Source organism: Poecilia mexicana, unplaced genomic scaffold, assembly GCF_051168715.1.
Source record: "Poecilia mexicana isolate PSO_F unplaced genomic scaffold, ASM5116871v1 scaffold_3, whole genome shotgun sequence".
NCBI lineage: Eukaryota > Metazoa > Chordata > Actinopteri > Cyprinodontiformes > Poeciliidae > Poecilia > Poecilia mexicana.
In genome coordinates, this window is record NW_028263372.1 from 33,668,961 (window position 1) to 33,692,382 (window position 23,422).

Genomic DNA, 23,422 nt, shown 5'->3' on the forward strand with positions numbered 1-23,422 from the left:
TGCAAAAACACAAAATCTGACCAAGTAGTTTTGATGCTCTAGTACTCTTTGTTTAATATTGATTTAAAAAGTGGATTAATGAGAAAATGTCTTGGTATAAGTAAATAATTTACTTAAAATAAGCTCCAATATCCTTATGAAAAGTTACGTGTAAGTAGTTTTGTTTTAACAGTTGTAAGATATTTGCACTAAATTTGATGTTTTTGCAGTGTTTCATCAGACTCGCTCTGTTTTTGTCTGATTTTAATGAACTATTAACTGCATACAAGGTTAAACTATGATTCTTATTGTTAGATTATGCTTATAATAGTTGTGTTATGCGCTGCAAAAACACAAAATAAGTAATTTTGGTATATTCTAGTACAAATATCTTAGAATACTTAAAATAAGACAAAACTAACTTAAAAGTAAATTTTCAGCAAGTTATAGGAGCTTGTTTTGAGTAAAGAATTAGTTGATATTGATGAACAATTATAGTTTCATTATCAGATCATTTCAATTATAATAAGACATTTTTTGCATAAGTGAAATAATCTTCCATTGCAACTGGAACTTTTTCATCAACATAGAAATTATTCACTTAAATAATCTGCTGTAACTGAAAAGTTACTTTTAAGTTAGTTTTGTCTTATTCCCTGTGTACTAACATATTTTCACTATAAGAATACTTGGTAAGATGTTCTGTTTTTGCAGTGTAACAATTTTATTTGAAAGTTATTCATGTTTAAAGAAAAGGATAATTCACCCTCTTGTTTTACCTCGCTTGCCTTTGCCAAACGAAACAAACTAAAAGGAAAGTGGCCAACATGGAGAATTGATGACTGCCCCTCCTTTGTGCGCTTTACTTTCTCCATCGCTTGATTATGAAGACTAATGCAATCATAAACTGCGTGCAGCGGCCAATCAGCGGCCATGAAAGCGACCCATGTGGAGAACTTTGTTACCTCCATTGTTGGGGCTCTCCGCTCCCAGAGGAGGGCTGAGGGGGGGGGGGCAGCAAGCTATAAAACTCCTCTCCCTAGAGTGACGAAGCCAGAACAGTTTGCAGGACTGATTCACGGAGTATTTCTGATTCCAAACTGAAACTTTTTTATTTTTCCGCCCTAACGCCGGGATTATGATGATCCCAAGTGTCCTAGCGCCTCCCGCTCTTTACCCGGGGCTGTACCGACCTGCCGCGGCTCTGCCGTCCGCCTTCCCGGCTCACTCCAGCTTCTTGGTGGAGGATCTGCTGCGGATAAGCCGACCCACCGCCTTCATAAACCGAACTGCCCCGCCGGTCGGCGCCTCCATGCCCACCGCGTCCTATAACGGAGCCTCCGCGGTGACGCGCGACTCCTGCTCGCCCAAAACCTCAAAGGATCCAAGTTTCCTCAAGTTTGGAGTGAGCGCGATCCTGGCTCCGTCACCAAAGACAGGTGAGTAGAAAGAGAGCGCATACATTTGAACTTTTGGCTCTTTTATTTGACGCAGAAATCGTTTTCTAACACGTCACGTTTCCTCAGCAGCATCCTCACCTCCAACAATCCACAGTCTCAACTCCAAGACCTTCCCAGTCCCCTGCTTTGACGGAACCTTCCACCCCATATTTAGGACGCCATATTTACCAGGTAGGCAACATTGACCATATGATCGCGCAAGTTGGAGTTACGAAAATAAATTTGCTTAAGGAAAATACGCCAATTTGAATAACTTGATTAAAAAAAAGGGAAAAAAGCTTTAGCATTAGCATAATGTGGTTTTTCTGCAATTAGGGTGAATTAGGGCATTGTAGATAGAAAAAATGACTAACTTCCGCCATAAAACCCAAAATTCTGACAGATATTTTCTAGAGAAAACGTGGGCATTTCTGAGTTTCAAAAGTCAGAGATTTTCCACTTTGGAAAGTCATAAATTCTCAAAAATAGATTTTTTTTTACTTTTTAAACTCAGAAATTGTCACGTTTTTTCTAGAATATTTCTGAGTTTTTTTATTGTAAATTTGCAACTTTCTGAGTTCTGAAATGTAATTGTTTCTGATAGAAAATTTCTGAGATCAATCTTAAGAGAAGAGTTTTTTCTCCATATTTTCGACTTTTGGAGTTTAAAAACTGATAAGTTTCTCTAGAAAACATCTGAGATTAATCTCAAAATTTCTGAGCTTTTACTTTAAACTTTTGTAACTTTTGGAGCTGAGGAATTTTCACTTTTTGTGGAAAATTTCGCAGATTAATCTCAAACTTTCATATTTTTTCTCCTCAAATTTTCCTATTTTAAGCTCAGAAACTTTCAAGTTTTTTTAGACAATTTCTGAGATTAATCTAAAAATATCTGAGTGTCTTGTGGAAATTAATTTAATTTTTCTATCTAAAATGGCCCTAATATGCCGATGTAAAAGGTATTTAGCAAAGTTGCTAGGGAAACACTTTTCTCCACATCACACAAAACCGGATGTTACTACTGACGGAAACAACGAAGAAGACAGGAAGTAGAAGGATGATGTTTTTAATAACTTATAGAGTGAACAAACTTATTCAGGTGTGATTTTAATTGTGTTTCTTATTTAATGAAAACACCGCAGATGTGTTTTTATGACAGGGGAATGTAGACAAAGTTTTGCGCACATTTGTAATGGAAACACAGCGCTAATTGCATTTAAACTGAACCTTGTCACCCCTGTCATATATTTTAACAAAAATGTGAGAAGAAAAGGGGGCAAATAGCCAGAAAAGAAGAAATCACTGTCTCATTAATGGGACCGCCGGCTCAGAACCCTGTCAGGGAATAATCACCCACCCCCTAATTAACCAATTATCCCAAATCGTCACGCTCTAAATTTGAGGCGGGGTGGCGGGTTATGGTCCCCCTGCTTCCCATTGGGGGGCGTTCTTGGCATTTCTCCGGGCCTGCGTTTTCCCACAGCGGCCCGGTGGCAACAAAGCCCGGCTGCACCGTGACCAATTCGGTCAGCTCCCACCGGTCGAACCACCCACACACCCCGGAGAGTGACTTTTACCAGGCGGGCCAACCAGTCATGCACTAATTTCCCTATTAGGCGCTATTGAGCGTTTTCAATATTCTCACAAGACCACATAGAGGGTTGTTGTTCCTGACGCTCCCGCGTCCGTAAAGCAAATTTCACCCAAAAAAATCGTCCAACTTCGCAACTCCTCCCTGTCTACACCCCGCATAGTGCGCCCTAAACGTTCCTGTAGTCTCTATCGGGGCCAGCGAACGAGCTGAGATAAAGAATAATCCGTCAGAAAAGTCTATAAAGTCGCTTTCATTCAGACTAATCATAATGGAGAAGGAGTCTTTTCATGGGCTCAGCTCAGTGCCTCAACAAAACAACTCCAGCGTCCTGAAAAGCTTTTCGTGTTCATTTAATGAAAATGATTTGAGGGCAAGAAGAAGAAGAAAAAACTCACCATTCCCCGTTCCTCCGCACTCCTCACTTCCCCCCGCCGGGCATCAGTATTCTGGTATGCAGTTGTGTTTAGTTTGAAAGTGTAAATCTCCTTTTGTTGCGATAATATATGGCCTTCGCCGCCTGTCCACAGTCTTTTCTGCGTTAGTTCATTACTACACAATTACCGTTCACGGTTTATTAACTCCTCTATCCGCCCTCGCAGGGCTCCTTTAAGGGTGCGCTGCCTCTTTAACATACCAATGCGCTCGAGGACCGACCAATGTGCTAATTAGTCACCTCGTGCCATTTCACTCAAAACGGAGAACCCAAAAAAATCCCTGAAAACCGAGGCGTCGTTTTGATTCATATGTGGACAAACATTTCAAAAGTCCAAGTGTTTAAATGTTTATTTACATAATAAAGCAGTTATGAATAATTCAATGCAAACATTACATATTTTATTCATTATATGTAAATAGCTTATGATGTTTAATTTGTTTAATTCAGTTGGTTTAGTTGTTGCTGTCAGCTGTTGGGTCTATTTCATGACTCAGTTTACATTTTATTAATGATTTAGTAAATTATGAAATGATTAAATTAATACTGAAATAACACAGAGAAGTCATGTTATAATCAATCTGACACATTTTTAATAAATTAACTGTATTATTTTATGTAATTAATACAATTACTTAAAAGAAAGCATGCATAAATATTCAATGGATTGTGGCATTTTTTTTAGTGAAACCTCCCTTTGCCTATGAGCTTCTATGGAAGAAGATTAGTGCCTACTAAAAAAAAATTACGAATTTGGACTTTTTTCTCAGAATGCGGACTTCAAAATTACAGTTCTGATTTTTCTTCCCTCAGAATTCTGACTTTTTTTTCTAGAATTTTGACTTTTTTCTCAGAATTTAAATTTTTTTCTCAGAATTCTGATCCCCCCCCCGCCCCCCCACACACACCAAATTCTGACTTTTGTCTCAGAATTCCAACTTAAATATTAATATTGAAGTCAGAATTATGAGGAAAAAAAGTTTAAAAAATGTAAGTGATCCTAATCTTCTTCTGTAGATCTACATTATTCTAAATCTGTAAACACTTTTTAAAGAAAATGAATACTATCAATAAATACTGGAGTTGGGTAATTTCTGTCACTCATTTGTTTTTGCATTTTGATGAATAATGTCTAACCAAAGATTCAATGATTGGTGCTCATTCACACATTCATTCAAAAAACTAAAAATTTTAGATGCAAGCACAATAAATAAATAAACACAAATGGAACCATTAATCTATTCAGCTAATATCAAAGTAATACTTTGGATGTTTACATGTGAGACACTTGTAATTCCAGTTAAATCCACATTTATTCATGATTATTGATTGCATTGTGAGATTTCATGAAGTTTTGAGAAGTTTTAAGAGTTTTTGTGGCTTCAGAGATGAACTTTTTGAAAGAAATTGTAATTTTTTTTGTTTTGCAGCAACATCCTCTGTTGTTCCCATCCCTGGGACCTTTTCGTGGCCCCTGGCAGCCAGAGGAAAACCCCGCAGAGGAATGCTGAGGAGGGCCGTCTTTTCCGACGTCCAGCGCAAAGCTCTGGAGAAAATGTTCCAGAAACAGAAATACATCAGCAAACCCGACAGGAAGAAACTGGCGTCCAAACTGGGCCTTAAGGACTCGCAGGTAAAACTACATCTGTAGAAAAAATGTGTGCAACTTGTGCTCGGTACGTTTCCATTGACAATAAAAATGCGTGAATTGGAATTACTCTTACTGGAAACAAATTTAGACAAAACTCAAATTTTTATGTCTTATCGAAATTAGTGCATTTCAGAAAACTGCAATGCAAACATTTTTTCACATCACACAAGTCACATGATCAACAACCGGATGTTACTACTGTGGGAAATGACAAAGAAGACAGGAAGTGGTAGGACGATGATGGCGCAGCATGTTTTTAAGGACTTAAAGTGTGAACAAACTTATTCAGTTGTGATTTTAGTTGCGTTTCCTATTTAATCTTATTTAAAATTGTGTTTTTTCAACATTAGCAGAATATTGACAAACATTTGTGCATATTTGTAATGGGAAAGCGGCTCATAAGGGCCATTACAGATAGAAAAAAGGAGTAAATTTCTGCCAAAAAACAGATACATTTCTAGGTTAGTCACAAAAGTTTTCCTTAATGTTCTCAAAATGTCGAAAATTTGTGAGGAAAAACTCAGAAATTTTCAGCTTAAGCTCAGAAATTTTCTAGAAAGAATTTGGAAATATTTTAAACCTAAAAGACAACAATTGTCAACTTAACGAGCTAAAAAAAAATTAGTCTTGTATTTTAACTCAAATTTTGGATTTTTTTCAATTGAGAAAAGTTTATTTTTTAAGTAATTTGCAAGAAAAAAATTTTAGATTGATTTAAAAAATGTCAGTTTTTTTTCACAAAATTTTAAATTTTGTAGCTCAGAAATGTCAGTTTTTCCCAGAAAATTTCTAATAATCTAAAAATTTCGGTCTTTTTCTTATAAATCTTCAACTTTTAGAACTCAGAAATCTTCAATGTTTTTGTAGAAAATTTCTGGGTGCTAATAAGTTGTTGTCAAACATAGCAGTCTCCATCTTTCTTTTTTCTCTTTCTTTCCTCACCGTCCTCTTTTTGCCCCGTTAGGTGAAGATCTGGTTCCAGAACCGCCGGATGAAGTGGAGGAACTCCAAAGAACGGGAGCTGCTGTCATCCGGCGGCTGCCGAGAGCAGACCCTTCCCACCAAATCCAACCCCAACCCAGACCTCAGCGACGTGGGGAAGAAATCCTCCGCTGAGGACGAAGAGGAAGAGGAGGAGGATGAGGAGTTCAGAAGAGAGAGAATGAGCGTGGCAGGATGCAGCCTTTCCTCACCCTCCATGTCCAGTAAACACTCAGACTTCTCAGAGTCAGACGACGAAGAAATAACGGTCTCTTAATTTATTTTTTTTTATATAAACGTATAATTTGCGAGTTGTTTTTATGTGACTGTGAACCGATTTGTAACAACAACTCATTACATGTCTCTCTGTTTTGTTGCATTATGCGCACTGGACAGGTTCTGCTTCTGAGAGCGTTTGCTGTTTTTGCACAGCTGTGTTCAACTGTACAGTATTTTGTACAATTTGTATGGAAGTTTTATGCCAAGAATATTGAGTTACTTTCACCCCGATACTGAATAGAGTTGTTTATTGAGAAAATGTAGCTATTTCGTTAATAATTTATATAAATTTGTTTAAGTATCTTGTATTATGTCTTGTATATATGTTTTATTTCACCACTTTTGTACAAACACCAAATAAAACTGCAAATGATTCAAGGCTAAATGTTTGTTTTATGCAACACACATCTGAGCAGGAAGAAATCAATTAAAAACATTTTAATGAGTTTGGATCCGAATAATTTTAATAGAATAGCAAAATGAAATAATTGTTGATCCAAAGTATACAAACTAGATAAACTAATAAGTTTATCTAGACCAGTGGTTCCCAAACTTTTTCTGCACCCCCCCTGAAAATAGACACCAACATCGGTAGCCTACAGGCTACTTGTTAAGCTTAAGGTTCTGTATTGATATTAGCTAGTCATCGTTTAGCTAACATTACCTGCATCCAACAGCTTTACTCAACTCAGTCGGTTAGTTTGGAGGGAAAAACTGTGAAAAGTTCTTTGCGTTTTGCTGGTTTGCTGCCGTGATTCTAACACAAACCTACGTAGCTCCGCCCAGCAGCAGCAGGTCTCCTTCACAGGTGTAAACCCAGCGCGAGCGTCGTAGCGCTCATGTTGCGTTTAAAGGCGGCTCGGAAAAACAGGTTACAACATGTTAACGGATTAAACAGTTTTAACTGCTGACAAAAGTGACAGAGGACACAAATATGGGAAGTGTGGAAGCCTCTACTGAATCAAATTGACATAGGAATAACAGAGAGTTGGCCATTCTAAGGTAAAAACCCAGCGTATACAGTGTTCATGTTTTTTTTTTCATCCAGATGGCTTCCCGCGCCCCCCTTGCAATGACACGGCGCCCCACCTAGGGGGCGCGCCCCACAGTTTGGGAACCTCTGATCTAGACACATCCTGATGGCAGCTGCCGTAGGATGTGAATTATTCATGTGAACTGTAAAGTTCAGAAATTACAGTAGTTAATCTGTTTCAGTCTTTGCTCTTTTAATCTACGGTTGCTCTGCATTATTTTATGATTGTTCAACATCACCAAAACAAACAAACACAATACTGTGAATCGTGGTGAGATCAGGACTGGAAATACAAGTGAACACAATTCAGTTATAAATTAATAAATTTATTGAATCACAATAACTTAAGACTAGTACAGTGATATCAGATTTAATTCTCTGAGTCCTGGACAAACAAGTGATGACAAACTGCACCGATCTGCTCTGACACAAAGAGACTGTACACAAAATACCAATTTTCAAGTATTATACCAAATCGGCTAAAAAAGTCATCAAAATGCTGCAAGATCAACAGCTATTTACAAAGTTATCTTACATATAAAAAATGTACATGGCTATGAAATCTAAACATTCATTAAGTTTGTGAGTAATAAAATGATGGACCAGTCAAAGGCTTCAGACATTCACACCTAACGGAGCTGGCTTTACACGGACTTGCAGAACTTTTTGTGCTTGCAACAAGAGCAGTGGGATTAAAACTGAAGGAACTGAAACACAAAGACAATGAGAACTACGATGGTGTATCAGGGAAACTGTATGTAAAAAAAAAAAAGCAAATTTCTGCCAAAAAAAAAATAAAATTTTGAGATTAATCTCTGAAAATTTCCATAAAAAGGATTTGTTTTCTATAAATTTTTTTAGACTTATCAAAAAATATCATTTACTTGAAATGTTTGACTTGAAACTCATTTAACAAATTCTTCCTATAAAAATTTCTGAAATTAATCTCCAAATTTCAGTTTTTTCTTATATATTTTTGACATGAAACTCAGATTTGCAAGGAAAGTTTTGAGCTCCAAAAGTTTAGAAAAACTTTTCTAAAAAATGTATATTTTTATTACAAATGTTTGACTTTAAACTTTCATGGTTTTGCTTTAAAATTTCTGAGATTAGTCTCAATTTTGTACTTTTTTCTTTGCCAATTTTTCACTTGAAATTGAGATATTTGCAGGGAAATTTTTGAGCTCCAAAAGTCAAAAATTTGATAGAAAAAAAATCTTGTTTTTTTTCTAGAAAACTTCACACAGCAACCTCAATTTTTGTTTCTCACAAATTTTGAAATTTTCTGAGATTAATTAAAACATTTCTGAGTTTTTCTTTTTCTCACAACTATTCAACTTGAAACTCAGAAATTTAAAAAAAAAATTTCTAGAAAATTTCAGAGATTTCTTTTTGCAAATTTTTGATTTTTCAAACTCTGAAATTTCCCAATTTTTTTCTAGAAAATTTCTTAGATTAATTTGAAAATTTCCGAGTTTTTTGTTTGGCAGAAATTTACTCCTTTTTATCTACCATGGTCATGATACGCTGTCGTAGAACGCTGGCCACAAAGCTGGTGCCATGCAAAACATCTTCAAACTGGGGGACAAACGGATGTTCAGTTTTCATTTCTGGATTAAATGTTGCATAGGATCGGAGAGTAAAATATTGAAACGATGGACTTTAATTCTCTGGCTTTAAACCTCTCTGAAGGCAGGCTGGGAGGCTTAAGGGGGAAAAGAGAAGGTTTTAAAGTTATAAACATGCCAAACCATTTTTACTCATTTTTCACACGTACCTTTTATATTAATAACCTCTTGCGTATATTTTTTTATATATAAACAAAGCAGCTTTAAAACTAGTTCAACATGTCTGAGTTTTGTTCATAGTCAGAACAAAACAATGAAAAAAAGATGGGAGATGAGGTATAAAATCAAGTCTTTTACTTGCCTCAGTCACCGACAAGTTCTGATTTTAAGCACCAAAACACACCGAAATATTTTTCTTTTTTGCAGTTCAATATTTACAAACTTGTCAGATCACTCAAGCAAAAAGAGCAACAAACAAAAAATAGATCTTTAATTCAAAAGTACTGCTTCTGATTCGCATCTATTGAACGTTCCCACGGCAACGGTGATTGATATGAGAGGTCGACGGCGCTCCTCGATAACTGCAGCCACTCGAGGAGAGCTCGACTTTTGGAGCCCTGTTACGTTTTACAGCAATTCAGACAAAACAAAAAAAAAACACAACAAAATCAGCTAATGCACGTAGTCTGGTAGCAAAGAGTAAGGCATTGTTTGTTGGAACTCAGTCCAGCACCAAAAGGAGATTTGTGCTACAAAAGCCTGCATGGGCCAAATGTGCGAAGAGAGATCAGAGGGCTCAAAGAAAGAAGCGATGAATTAGAGAAGAAATCAGGACACAGATCATCTCAGCCAGCAGCATTTAAAGGACAAATCCCTCCAAAGTGAATTCCAGCTTCAAAGTCACCTCTGATACTTCACTGAACAGGTTAGGATTGGTCTATAGGTGATACAAAACATGTTTAATACATTTTTGTCTGCAGATCTCTGAAAAGCAGAAGTAGAGTCTCCTGCACAACCAATAAGGATGCAGAAAGTGGTTTCAACAACAAAACACTTGTCATACAGCTTGTACTGTATTACTGTTGTTCTGTTTTAGTTTTATATTTTATTTATTTTTTAACATACTATGTATTTCAGTATTCCTCTTTTGTGTTTTGTTTGATGTACTTAGAGTTCTACTTGTAATTTTTTGTGCTTAGAAACTGTTATACAAATAAAACATATTTTAAACGTGTCTCTGCTTGGGTTGCTAGGTAACAGGCTGGAGTTCCGCTGGGGTTGCTAGGTAACAGGCAGTGCCTGCTGATTTGAGACATTACATTTTGGAGATTTTTGAAACAGTTCATATTCCAGACTAAAAAAAAAAAAAATTAAAATATTGTCAAAAAAAAAAGCTGGGTGGGTTTTTACGAGTTTGGGTTGTTTTAATTAGCAGTAGAAACCCAAATAGAAGTACAAAAATATGAAAAACTGCATTTTTCACATTTCTCATTCAAGTTTTAGAGTAAATCTGACACATTTTCTGCTCCATTTTTCCTGTCTTTAATATAGAAATATAAAAAAAAATCTCTGTCAAATTAGGATCTGGTCAAATAGCCAAAATATACAATATGTTACAAATATATTTTCCTAATATCTGTATTTAAGGAAAGGCTATAGGAATCTGATGATAAATGTAACAAAAATTGAAATGTTACTCAGAAAAACTTATCAGGCTTAATTATAAGAATGCATGCTGTGTAATAGTTTAGATCATAAAACAAAATAAGACGCATTATTAAGTATTGATAGTTCATAGTAGCACATATTTGTTGATTCTCAGGCCGTTTGTTCTCACCCCAGGATGTAAGAAAAATAATCTGCCAGTGGAACTAGTACTTTTTTATCAATATTCAGGAATTATTTGCTTAAAATAAGCTCCTCTGTCTTGCTGAAAAGTTAGTTTTGTGTTATTACTAAAAACTAAACCAAAAACAAACTTTTCTGCAGTGTATTTTCAGAAAGAAAATATTGTGTTTTGAACTGAAAATTCACTTTGGCTGGTTTCATCCAGCAGTCACTCAGACGAGTTGGTCTGCAGAGGATGAGCTGACTGTTCATCGTCCAGCAGTGGGTCGCTGCTCTGGCTCACAGTGCAAGAGAGCATGGGTTGGATCGCCACCTGCAGGCGGGTCCGGTGCGCTGCAGCATGGTGGAGGATGCCGATCACTTGGCTGGTGTTAAAAGTAAACTGTTGACTCATGATGATGGTAAGAGGCCTCATCAACAGGCACAGGCTGTGTGCTTCCACTTTCTGCTGAAGCAGACATCAGACTCCTGACAGAGGAACCAAGGGCCACAGCGGTGAAGGAAAAAAAATAAAATAAAATCACGGCAGTGCTGAAGAAACTCGTCTTTTTTTGGGTTACCTGCACCCAGATAAATGTGGCTGCATTTTGTGCCAGGAAGTTCTCATCACGGTGAGAACAGAGTAGAAATAGTCAAGCTTTTGTGCTTCTGCGATGTCATAAGGTCGACTCCAGCGACGAGTCGAGGATGTCGTCATGGTGACTGTTGCTGTTGGAGTCGCTGTCGTAGCTCTGCGGGCTCGATGACGTCGCCGCTTCCTTCAGGCGCATCAGCATATTCATCTGCGACAGAAACAAAAGTCACTGGAAGAACGAGAAGAACAATGAGGAGCTGTAACTCAGAGGTGTCCAAAGTGTGGCTCGGGGGCCACATGTGGCCCTTCGGATGATCTTTCCTTGAGCCTCCAACAGCAGAGCAAGAATGAGATTAACCAGAAAGTTTTTAGAAAAAAGAAAACTGGAAATTTCTGAGTTTCAATTTTTCTAGAAAATTTCTCAATCTCAAAATTTCTGAGATTTTTTCCAGCAAATGTTTAACTTTTCTAACTAAGAAATTTCCATGTTTTTTTGTAGAAAATTTCTGAGATTAATTAAATTTTTTGGCAGAAATTATTATTATTATTTTTTTATCTATGATGGCCGCTGTCGTAGAAAAAAGTTTCTCCTTTTTTTGGAATGGGGGCAATAAAAAAGGAATAATGGAAACATCTGTCATTTTTTATTGCATTGCGGTTGGTGTAAACTATTTGTTGCAGGTTCTACATGTCAAAACATCAGATGATTTAACATACAGCATTGTACTGATATTAGATGATATTAGAAAATATTATTTGTACTTTTGAACCTTTTAGTATTTTCAAAAGTTTAACTTGAGTAAACTTTAAGTGCAACTTTCACTTGTAGTTGAGTGCTTTGTCCACTTTAATCTGATGTTAAACACTGTTGCTTTTGCTCACCAGTGGATCTGCGTCGCTGTCGCTTTGCGGCGGCTCTTTCCGGACTCCCTCTCTCGGTGCAGAGTAGCCGTCGAAGCCGACGTCTTCTGGGCGGAGCTGCAGCAGCGGTGGCCAGTCGCCTGGAGGTGGCGTGGATGACCAGGGGTACGAGTCGATCACCCAGGCTGCTGGATCCTCCCACGCTGCCCTGCGGCCGTACAGCTGCATGGAAAAACCAAATAGTCACAAGGAGAATCTGAGGAAAGCTTCTAAAATGGTGATTATTAGTTCAGATTGGACAATTTCAAGTAAGAAAAATCTTGAGCGCAGATTTGTAGCTCACACAGCAAAAAACAAAATCCTAAGTGTTTTTTCCTGTTACAAATGACATAATCTGCTAACAGAACTAGTACTTTTTCATCAAAACAAATTTAAAAAAACCATAGCAACTCTTGAAGGCAGTGAAAAAAACATAAGTATATTTAAATAATAACAGTAGAATCAAACAGAAACAACCAGAAAATGATTTTTCTGTAAAGATGACCCTTCCAGCTCTGCTACCTGCAGTCCTTCGCGTACGGCCTCCAGCATGTAGGGGATGATGGAGTAATTCCACAGGTCAGTGAACCAAACCCTGGATCCCTCCACGTCCATGGGGCATGACAGAAAGAGGCGGGGTCCTGCAGTCCACAGAACCAAAACATAAACACCCAGTCCTGCCTCCAATCTATTACTGCAAAAACACTGAATCTTACCAAGTATTGTCTAATTCCTAGTGAAAACATATTTTTTTACTATAGTGGCCTTTATTTGAAAGTGTTAGGACAGAACAGGAGGGTAATGAGAGAGAAGGAGGTAACACTTTATTTGAAGGGGGTTGAATAAGACTGACATGACACTGTCATAAACATGAATAAGCCTTCATGAATATTTATGACTGTTGTCATAAAGCGTCATTCGGTAAATTATGACACTTTTAATACAAAGTTGACATTATTCAAAATGTCTTTGTTATGACAACTTGACATTAACCAGGAAATCATTACTGTTTAAACTTTACCTTTAATAACATAAAGTTACCTATTTTTTAAAGTGCAATCAGTAATACTTTTATAACAAATTTATATCAGTAATGATAAGTAGCTAATAAGTAGCTTTTCAGCAAGATATAGGAGCTTATTTTAGGTGGACAATTCCTTAATAATGATGAAAAACTACCAGTTCCATTGGCAGATTATTTCACTCATAACATGGGAAAATATCTTGTTATAAGTGAAATAATCTTCCACCTGAACTAGAACTTTTTCATCAATATTAATGAAACATTTATTTAAAACCAGCCCCTATATATTGCTGAAAAGTTACCTCTAAGTTCGCTTTCTTGTATTTCAAGTGTATTAACTGAAATCCTTGGTAAGGCTTTTTGTTTTGTAATGCTAACTGTGCTTCTTCTCACCGATTGTGACGTCAGAGGAGCTGTGAGTCTCTAGGAAGCGGTTCAGATGGTGCCAAACCCGCGGCACCCAGTCCATGATCTTCACCAGCTCTGCGTTTCGGGTCCGGCTGCCGATCTCCATCTCTATTAGCTTCCTCCTCAGGTAGCGACCAAGGAATCCCTTTACTGGCTCAGTGTGGTTGGCACACAGGACCCACCTTCATGGAGAACATACAGCATGAGCATTCAGTGTAAAGTGAATGTTCAGTGGAAGGAGGATCTCACTAGTAGTTTGGAAATATACCTGAAGTTATGATGAAGCTGCAGGTTTGGAGCTGAAGATGTGGCTTGGCTCATGGTGCCGATAATGTAAGGGCTGAAAGGAGCAAAAAATGTACTGATTTTACTCACAACACTGCAAAAACATAAAATCCTACCAAGTATTTTTGATCTAGTTTGCAGTGCAAATATCTAAGCACAATTGAAATAAGACAAAACTAATTTATAAGTAACTTTTCATCAAAGTCCGTTATTATAGGTTAGATGAAGCTGAACTGACCAGTGCTGGTAGTTGCAGTTGAAGAGGCCATTAAAGATTTCTCCCAGAGAGCTGACGTGGTGCAGGTTGTCCAGAATGACCACCAGGGGGCTGTCTTCCCCAGAAACACTGTTGCATTGCTGTGCTAATCCTGACAGGTACTGACGAAGTTCCTTAAGAAATAACGTTTTTGTTTAAGCTCCACAGTTTGACTTCAGAGTCACCAGGAATGTTTTCTGTAATATTAACTGTCTGGGCAACTGATAAAAGCAGAAAAAATACACAAGCTGTCCATCCTTTTACCTTGCTGGACTTGTGATCCACGTTGAAAGTGACGACAGCGTTCGGGGTCAGAGGTCGGCCCTCGAGGAGCAGAAGGTGTCGCGCCAGCTGATTGGCCAGGTAGGTCTTCCCGGTGCCGCTCGGCCCGGACAGGATGACCCGTCTGTGCTCCCTGAGCAGGGAGACGTAGCGCTGCAGCATCGGCTTCGGGATCAACGTGTCAAACACGAGAGAGTCGACGTTTTCACTGCTCGCACCTACACACAAACACAACATGAGCCTTTTGAATCAACGATAACATGCAAAACGTCTTCTTACAAGTGGAACTAGATAGTTTAGTCTCATCTCAAGACTGCTGAGATATTTGCATTGAAACCAGAATAAAAACACTTGGTAAGAGTTTGTGTTTTTGCAGTGTGCAGGCTGTGGTACCTTTGAGCTGGATGTTGATGGTGTTGTCTCCCACCAGGTAGCCGCAGGGCAGCAGCTCAGGCGTACTGGCCGTACTGGAGCTGCTGGGCCGATGGATTTCACCGATGTTGTAACCCTGAACGCTGTCTGTGCTCAGGCCGAGCTGGCTCACCGGGTCAACATGGGTGATGTACTCCTGCAGAAGATTAAAGGACCAGTTTGTAGATAAAAGCTAGCGGTGGCGTATTATGCTAGGATATGTTTATGGGCTGTTTTAGGGCTTCCTGTCACTTTAAATCCAACTGTTGTTGGCCAAATCTTCTTACAAGTTAGATTTGTCATATTTAAATTGTACTGATATTGCATTAGAAACTAGCCCAAAAATACTTGGATAAGATATTATGTTTTTGCAGAACATAAACATGTTTATTTACCTTAAAGAGGCGTCGGACCACTCCATCCAAAACATCCCACTTCGTTTTGCCGCTCACTCCGATGCAACCAATCAGGAAGTGGCGAGATTGACCCTCCTTAAAAACACAAGCAGCTGTCAGACTCTGAGAGGCCGACGTGCTCCGTACGCCACTCCCATCGTAACGCGGGTCTCACCTCCCCCCATTTGATCTCCTCGTCGAGGCTGACGACGATCTTTACATGTCGACCCTCCTTCCTCATCCCACCATCTCCACCTGTGTCTTCCAGCAGCATATCTGGCAGGAAGAGAAATGAAATATGGTTTTAATTTATTAGTTTAAAGGCCTGTAACACAATAAGTAAATCAATTAATCACATTATATATTAAAATGAGCGTGATAATTTCCTGTTGAACAACTATAGTTAGAATTGAAAAGCCGCCATTTTGAAAAACCCTGAAAACATTTAACACATAGTACAATGTAGTTAGTTTTCCTTCTTTTTTTTTTTTTTTTTTTACAACAGTTCTGCCATTTTGACTTTTTTTTTATGCTGAAGCTGAATAATTAAGATTTTTTTTAAATGCAATTTTGGTTGCAAAGATTCCATGATCCATTTTAATTATTATTGTTTTGTATTTTATTTTGGATATTTAAAATGTTTCATGTGGTATATTCTTTTGAAATTGAATTGCTTGTATACACAATAGAACGGTGACTTAAGTCTCAAAATTCAAATGGTTTTCTCAGAATTTTAAATTTTTCTCAGAATTGTAACTTTAATCTCAGAATTTTGTCTTTCTTTCACCTGAATTCTGACTTTAAAAAATTAAGAATCCTGATTTTAATCCCAGAATTTTTTTTCCACAATTTTGACTTTAACCTCAGAATTTTAACTTTTTTGTAAAAAAAAAATTAAATCAGAATTCAGACTTTTTCCTTAGAATTATGACTTTATTTTATATCAAAATTCTGACTTTTAAAATTTTTATTATGTGGTACTATTGCATGGAAGAGGAGTAGAGACACTTTAAGCTCAGCCTTTTGTCTTTTCTCTCAAAGTTTTTCCCAGAATTCTAACTTCAGTCAGAATTATTTTTTTTCAGAGGCTCTAATCCTCTTCCATACAACAGTACCACAAAATATGTTGGTATGTTTTCCAGGCCGTGCGTCTCACCCAGACTGGTCGACTCGCTGGTGGTGAGGTTGAGGCTGTGCTGGGACAGGCCCGCGGCGGGGCCCGCGCTCTGGCTTTGGGTGTGAGGCGGAGGAGACGCCGAGATGGACGCCTGCGATCCCGTCCTGCTGCCCTGACTCTCCAGCTTCAGGCGGTCATTCTCCGACTTCAGCTTCTCAATCTCCAGCTGTCCAAACCACAGTCAGAAAACGTTAACCGGCAGGGAAATAACGAGGCTTCAGTCTGTTGGGGTTCTGTGGATCAGCGGACCTGCATGCGGTTCATGGCCTCCCGCAGCTGGTCCAGCTGATGCGCCGAGCTGAGGGCCTCCAGGCGGATATCGGTCAGCTTCATCTCCTTTTCTCTGAGTTCACTCCGCAGCTGCATCACCGTCTCGGCCTCGCTGTCCAAACACTCCGACAATCTGCAAAAACACAAACCAGTTGAGATGATTCAGAAACTCCACCTTAACAAGGACTGCATATTTACTTAGGGGTGGGAATTGATAAGAAATGCATCAATACTCCCAATATCAACCTCACTTATCAATTCACATCCAGTTATATTGAAAAAACACAAAATCTTATTTTTGATCCACTTTAGTTTGCACTTGAAATAAGACAAAACTAACTTAAAGGTAACTTTTCAGCAAGAAATAGGAGCTTATTTTAAGTTAAAAAAACTCTAATGTTGATTTAAAAAGTGATATTTAAAAGTGAAATAATCTGCCAGTGGAACAAGATACTTTTCCTATTTTATAAGTTCAAATATCTTGTTCCACTGGTAGATTATTTCACTTATAAATAGTACTTTTTAAATCAATATTAAGAGTTATTGACTTAAAAGAAGCTCATATTTCTTGCTGAAAATTTACTTATAAGTCAGGTTTGTTTTATTTCAAGTGTTCTTTCCAACGGAAACTAGACAAAAATACTTTTGTGTTTTTGCAATCTAAGAAATAAACTCAACATATGCACCATGTTGTTTTCAATTAAAATCAAATTAATTGAACCATCAATCCATCAAATGAACATTTTTTAAATAGAAATGCAACTCTCTGAATGTCCACAATTTTTGTGCAGAATAATCTGCATGTTTGCCTTTTCTGGGAGGATTTTTCAAGACTTCAGGTGAGTCCAGCTGTGGAAAGCTTCAATATTTACACCAGGTGAGCACCAAACTTACAGAGTGTTGGAGTGTGTGTTCCTGAGGATGTGGCTGGAGGCCGAAGTGCCGTTGTGAGGCAGTTTGGGGGAGGACGGCAGGGAAGAGTCTGTCATTTCCTCGATGTCTGAGTGAGACGAGGCGGATTTGGGAGATTTCTTCTTGGTGAACGCTTGTTTAAAGGAGCTGCGCAGCTGTAAAAAAAAAAAAAAAAAATATGGAAGGTAAGACAGCGAAGTCGAAATGTCAAAGGTAGGGGAAGAGGAGAACGTGGCGGGGATAATGGCTGCAGACAATTAAACAAAGGCCTGGGGAGAAAAGGAATCGCAGGTAGAAAGTCTTATGACTGACTGAGCATTTTGGAAACATTTTACAGTTTAGCTGCTGCAGATAAAGCAGTTTGAGAAACTTTGAAACATTTGCAGTAAAAGATGCTCAATTATTCACACAGTGCCAGTTACATCCATGGGCACAACTGGAAATAATGTGTAAATAAGTTCAGGTCGAAAAATATAGTAAAATCTCACGTTTAATTTGGATGTATTTTTTGTGGAGGGAAACATTTTTGTGACAAACTTACTGGTAACCATAGCAACCAACATTATTTTTACGCTTTCCTTCCTTGTTTTTCTAGGAACCTTTAATTCTTCGTTTGCTTATACTTATGCTTTGTATTTTTTATTTCTAAAAATTCCTCCAAGAAAATAAAAAAAATAAAAAATTAAAAGTTTAATTCAAAAACACAAAACCTTACCAAATTCTTTGTCTAGTTTCTGGTGCAAATATTTTAGCACTCTTGAAATAAGACAAAACAAATTCATAAGTAACTTTTCAGCAAATATATGAGCTTGATTTAAGTAAATAATTCCTTAATATTGATAAAAAAGTACAAGTTTCACAGATTTTTTCACCTGTAACACAGGAAAAAGGTTTAAAGTAAAACAATCTTCCAGTTGAAATTGTACTTTTTAAAAAAAAGAATATTAATGAATTATTGACTTAAAACAAGCTCCTGTATCTTTCTGAAAAATTACATATAAGTTAGTTTTGTCTTATTTCAGGTGTACTAAGATGTTTGCACTAGAAACTAGAACAAAAATACTTGGTAAGATTTGGTGTTTGAATAAAGCTTTTCATAAAAACCTAACATAGTAGAGATTCACTTTAGCCAAGTTAAGCTAAAATACGAGGCGACTGATGATAGTAAATTACTACTTCACTCAAATTTAATGTTTTGGTTTTCTACATATTCCATATTGAGATTATGTTTCTGCAAAATAAGTATAATTTGTCTCAACACTTTTTACACATCTTTACCAGCAGAACCAATAAATATATTCAGCAGGAGTGTGAACCGGGGAGCCAGCTCAAGTGTCATAAGAACCGTTCATAAGGAAGTGTTGGAGAGGAAAAACGGATCAATCGGGAAAAGAAAAGGAGTGTGGTTAGTAACCTAGAGGAGGTGCAGGGGTTAGACTCTGGTTTCTGTCAGCACACCGCCCTTACCTCGTAGACCTGCCGCACGAAGCGCAGCAGAGGAAGACAGGGAGACAAAACAGCACATGTTCATGCGGTTCATGTTTGTCTACGGAGGGACAAAGATTCAGCTAGAGATTCCTACAAGGTCGAAAGCCACCAACGACCTTGAAACATGGAGGCTTTCATCAGCCACTAGAGACCCCCCACCAAACGGAGCCCCTATGTGCTCAACATCACACACCTATGAGCAACACCTGCAGCCAGGAGCCGCCGACAAAAACACACACACACACACACACGCACACACACACACACACACACACACACACACACACACACACACACACACACAGGAAGGAGATCAAGTTCTGCTCTACACTGCAAAAACAGAAAATCTAACCAAGTCTTATTTCCAATGCAAATACACCTGAAATAATGCAAAACTAACTTATAACTAACTTTTCAGCAAGATATAACGGCCTGTTTTAAGTAAACAATTCCTTAATATTGATGGAAAAGTTCTAGTTCCAGAACTGGCAGATTATGTCTCTTGGAACATTTTTCACATGTTATAAGTGGAATAATCTGCATGCGGAACTAGTACTTTTTTTTTGTATCAATATAAAGGAATTATTGACCTAAATCAAGCACCTATATGTTTCTACAATGTTTCTTGTAAGATAATTTAGTCATTTTTCCAAGTGTGCTAAGATATTTGCACTAGAAACGAGACAAACATACTTGGTACAATTTTGTGTTTTTTCAGTGTATGACCTAAAAGAGGAATACACTGCAAAAACACTAAATCTTACCAAGTATTTTAGCCTTTTTTTAGAGCAAATATCTTCGTACACTTGGAATAATAGAAAGATAAATTACAAGTAACTTTTTGACAGATATAGGAGCTTGTTTAAAGTTAATTCCTTAAGTACACATTTCACATTCAGATTATTTCACTTTTAACATGGTAAAAATGTTCAAAGTGAAATAATCTGCCAGTGGAACTTTTACTTTTTAATAAATATTTAGGAGTTATTGTCTTAAAACAAGCCGGAAAGTTACTTGTAAGTTAGTTTTGTGTTATTTCAAGTGTATTAAAATAATTGTACCAGAAACTAAATAGAAATTGGTAAGATTTTACGTTTCTGCAGTGCTAAAGGTATAAAATAAAAATAAGTTGCATACATCATCATCCTGGATTTGTCCAGCGGTGCACAAAAGTGCCTTGTGATTGCAAAAAAAAAAGAAGAAAAAGTTTAAGTGTCAAGTTGCTGTTTTTCTAAATGTTTGCGCCAACCATCTAGTCAACATTGATTTGGTGATTTACTTCATTTACCAATTTAAAGCATGTTTTGGACAGGAAAAGCACCAAATCAAACCTTTCAGCAGGACGTTACAAGACTACATGGAGCTACGTCTGGTGTATTCACCTTATCCCCAGAAAAAGACGGCTGAAGGAGAGAAACCCAGAAACATGTGACCCCCAACAGGAAGTTCAGCAGAAAAACAATAAAAAGTCCTGAAATTCTGAATCAGTGCAGAATGAATTCATCAGATTTATAATATTTAAAGGTTCATCTCTGTAAGGATAATTTTATTGCTGATTCATTATAGAATTTTGATACAATTCAAATATTTGTTTCTGTTTATTTTGATGATTGTTGGATTTTCATAATTTGTAACCAGGAATCAACATAAACAGAAATAACACTTGGAACGTAATAAATTTATATTAGAGATGCACAAATCCGATACTGATGCTTTATTATTTATTTTACATCAGATTTATAATTCATAATTGCACTTTTTGAACCATTTGGAAGAAGGTTTGTTGCAGTTTACTTTCTTTACATATTTGACGAAAGTAGCCAACATTTTGCTTTTGTCGATTAGAGTTTATTATTTTACTCTGCATTGGCTGTTATCCCCCTAATTGCACTGATTAATTAAGTTAAATTGGTTTTTACATGTTTGACCAGGATTTAGAAGCTATTGGTGTACTGGTGCAGAGTTATAAAATAAATGTCTAATTCATTAAATATTTAGAAATAAGAAACATTTTAAGTCAATTTAGCTCTTATTTTCTATCAGATCAGCAAGGGCCATTTTAGATAGAAAAAGAAAAAGGAGAAAATTTCCACCAGTTAATTTTGAGATTAATTTCAGAAATTTAAAATAAAAAAATAAAAAACTTGGTACATTCCTGAACATGAAAAGTCAAAAATTTACTAATCAAAAACTCAGAATTTTTTTTTAAGAAAAAAAAAAAACTTGGAAATGTCTGAGACTGAAAAGTCCAAAAAAACAAAAACAAAAAAAAAACAGAAATTTTCTAGGAAGGACTTTGAAATGTTCATGTTTTTTCTAAAAACGTATTAATCCCAAAATTTCTGAGCTTTTGACAGAAATGGACTTTTTCCTCCAGTTGCCATTGCCCTAATATTCCGTTGTAGAAATCTGTATTGATGTCATAAGTGATAAAAGCGGATCGGTGCATCACTAATTTATTTATGTGTTTCACTTCGAATTACTGAAACAGATAAACTTTCCAATTACATCCTAGTTTATTGAGATCCACTTGTAAATCTCCACACTCTTACCCAGTTCTTCTTGTTCTTCTTCTTATTCTTTGCATCTGCGTCCATGTTGGATCCCACGCTGGAGTGGCTGGTGGCGCTGGCGACGCTGCTGACGCTGTCGGAGGAGTGCTGCCGCCTGATGCGCAGGTCTGGCTGCTGCTGCTGCTGCTGCTGCTGCATCGTACCGTTACTGCCAGCTGAGAAGACATGAGGGACGTTTGCATTTAAACACCTTTCAGATTAGCTCAACATTTGGGATCCTCAGAAGGTGTCACTGCAGAAAGCAAGCAAGAAAACATTTTTCTAACTATTATACACTTAATTTCTGATAGCTTAGTTTTCCACCTGGCTTGACGGCTGCAGATGCATGTTCAGTTTTTTGCTAATTGTTACCAAATTAGGAAGAAACTATATTTGTATTTCATTTGTCCATTTTGCCTCATCATTTATCCACTCAACTGTAACGTTTTGGGGTCAGACATTATTTCATCACGCTGTGATAAACAGTTGTACACTGCAAAAACAGAAAACCTTACCAAGTAATTTTACTCTATTTTAAAGTGCAACTATCTTAGTTCACTAAAAATAAGACAAAACTAACTTATAAGTGACTCTTCAGCAAAATATATGAGCTTATTTTAAGCAAATAATTCCTTCATACTGACTTTTAAAAAGTATTGGTTCCATTTGCAGATTATTCCCCTTAAAATCCTCGTTAGAAGTAAAAATAATCTGCCAATGGAACAAGTATTTTTTTAATCAATATTAATGAATTATTGATTTAAAACAAGCTCCTATATTTTATTAAAAGTTACTTGAAAGTTAGTTTGTTTCTTATTTCAAAGTGTAGTAAGATATTTGCACTAAAATAGACAAAACATACAAGGTAAAATGTTCAGTTTTTGCAAGGTAGCAAGCTGACAACATGCTAAGTAATGTTAAAGCATCAAGATAAATGCAGTAAACAGATTAACGGCTCTTTCTGCAGTCCAGTTGTGTGTCTATTTGTTTACCAAAAATAATCCCTTTAAGTCACATCTGGAACCAATTAAAATACACAAATCTAAATGTTGAGCCTAAGCGTTTTGTTTTTACCTGTCCGATCTGCTTTGGGTACAAGTTCAGGTGTGTTGATGACTCCGTTAATGGCCGCCTGAGCAACAGCGTTCTGCTTCTTCAGCAGCTCGATGGTCTTCCTCAGCTCGTTCAGCTCAGAGTCCTTCACAGAAACCAGGATTAGAAGAAGTTAAACCGGAGAAGTCATCGGCTTGGTGTGACAGGAGGAAAAGTTTTCACCTTCTGCTCTGCAGTCAGAGTTAGACTCTTCAGCCTGATGGTCATGTTGCCCAGACTCTGTTCAAACGCTGCAACCAGGTGAGCCTGTGGAGCAAACCAACAGGTTTTAGCTCAAATTTTACCAGGAAAGTCTGGTACTCATGACTTCTGTTAAATAAAAATACACCCTTATTTATTTCAAACAGACAAAAAGTAGAAAAAAAAACAGAAACGAGGACAAATGGACAACTGACATGCAGTTTTACATAATTTGTTCAAAAAGAAGCAGGTAGGACATGAAAAGTCTTATGGTTTCCTGAACCTCTCATACAAATCGACGTACACTGCAAAAACACAACATTTTACCGAGGATTTTCCGTCTAGTTTTCTAGTGAAAATATCTTAGTACACTTGATACATGAGGCAAAA

At 37.2% G+C, this 23,422-nt stretch overlaps 2 protein-coding genes across 2 annotated transcripts in view; one reads left to right on the forward strand and one right to left on the reverse strand.

The window, feature by feature from the left end:
* The first annotated feature begins 1,032 nt into the window (after positions 1–1,032).
* Positions 1,033–6,730, forward strand: dbx1a (developing brain homeobox 1a). Its single transcript, XM_014972374.2, has 4 exons — positions 1,033–1,418; positions 1,506–1,610; positions 4,876–5,078; positions 6,061–6,730. The coding sequence occupies exons 1-4, from the start codon at positions 1,118–1,120 to the stop codon at positions 6,352–6,354; spliced, it is 903 nt and encodes a 300-aa protein (XP_014827860.1). The 5' UTR covers positions 1,033–1,117; the 3' UTR covers positions 6,355–6,730.
* A 964-nt stretch (positions 6,731–7,694) lies between these two features.
* Positions 7,695–23,422, reverse strand: part of nav2a (neuron navigator 2a) — a 64,309-nt gene continuing 48,581 nt past the window's right edge. The window contains exons 18-33 of the mRNA XM_088004461.1: positions 23,015–23,098; positions 22,814–22,937; positions 21,740–21,915; positions 17,682–17,854; positions 16,767–16,920; positions 16,497–16,683; positions 15,516–15,616; positions 15,341–15,436; positions 14,928–15,102; positions 14,517–14,752; positions 14,235–14,386; positions 13,980–14,051; positions 13,697–13,893; positions 12,802–12,920; positions 12,262–12,462; positions 7,695–11,587 (exon numbers count right to left, since the gene is read on the reverse strand). Of these exons, the coding sequence (XP_087860587.1) occupies positions 11,462–11,587; positions 12,262–12,462; positions 12,802–12,920; positions 13,697–13,893; positions 13,980–14,051; positions 14,235–14,386; positions 14,517–14,752; positions 14,928–15,102; positions 15,341–15,436; positions 15,516–15,616; positions 16,497–16,683; positions 16,767–16,920; positions 17,682–17,854; positions 21,740–21,915; positions 22,814–22,937; positions 23,015–23,098 (2,373 nt within the window). The 3' untranslated portion in view covers positions 7,695–11,461. The remainder of the gene's footprint in view (positions 11,588–12,261; positions 12,463–12,801; positions 12,921–13,696; positions 13,894–13,979; positions 14,052–14,234; positions 14,387–14,516; positions 14,753–14,927; positions 15,103–15,340; positions 15,437–15,515; positions 15,617–16,496; positions 16,684–16,766; positions 16,921–17,681; positions 17,855–21,739; positions 21,916–22,813; positions 22,938–23,014; positions 23,099–23,422) is intronic.

Excerpts from the sequence above, each read along its gene's own strand:
- dbx1a (XM_014972374.2), top strand. The coding sequence starts at position 1,118 with ATGATGATCCCAAGTGTCCTAGCGCCTCCCGCTCTTTACCCGGGGCTG. Across the intron at positions 1,611-4,875 it reads TAGGACGCCATATTTACCAG|CAACATCCTCTGTTGTTCCC; the intron begins GTAGGCAACATT and ends TTTGTTTTGCAG. Across the intron at positions 5,079-6,060 it reads TGGGCCTTAAGGACTCGCAG|GTGAAGATCTGGTTCCAGAA; the intron begins GTAAAACTACAT and ends TTGCCCCGTTAG.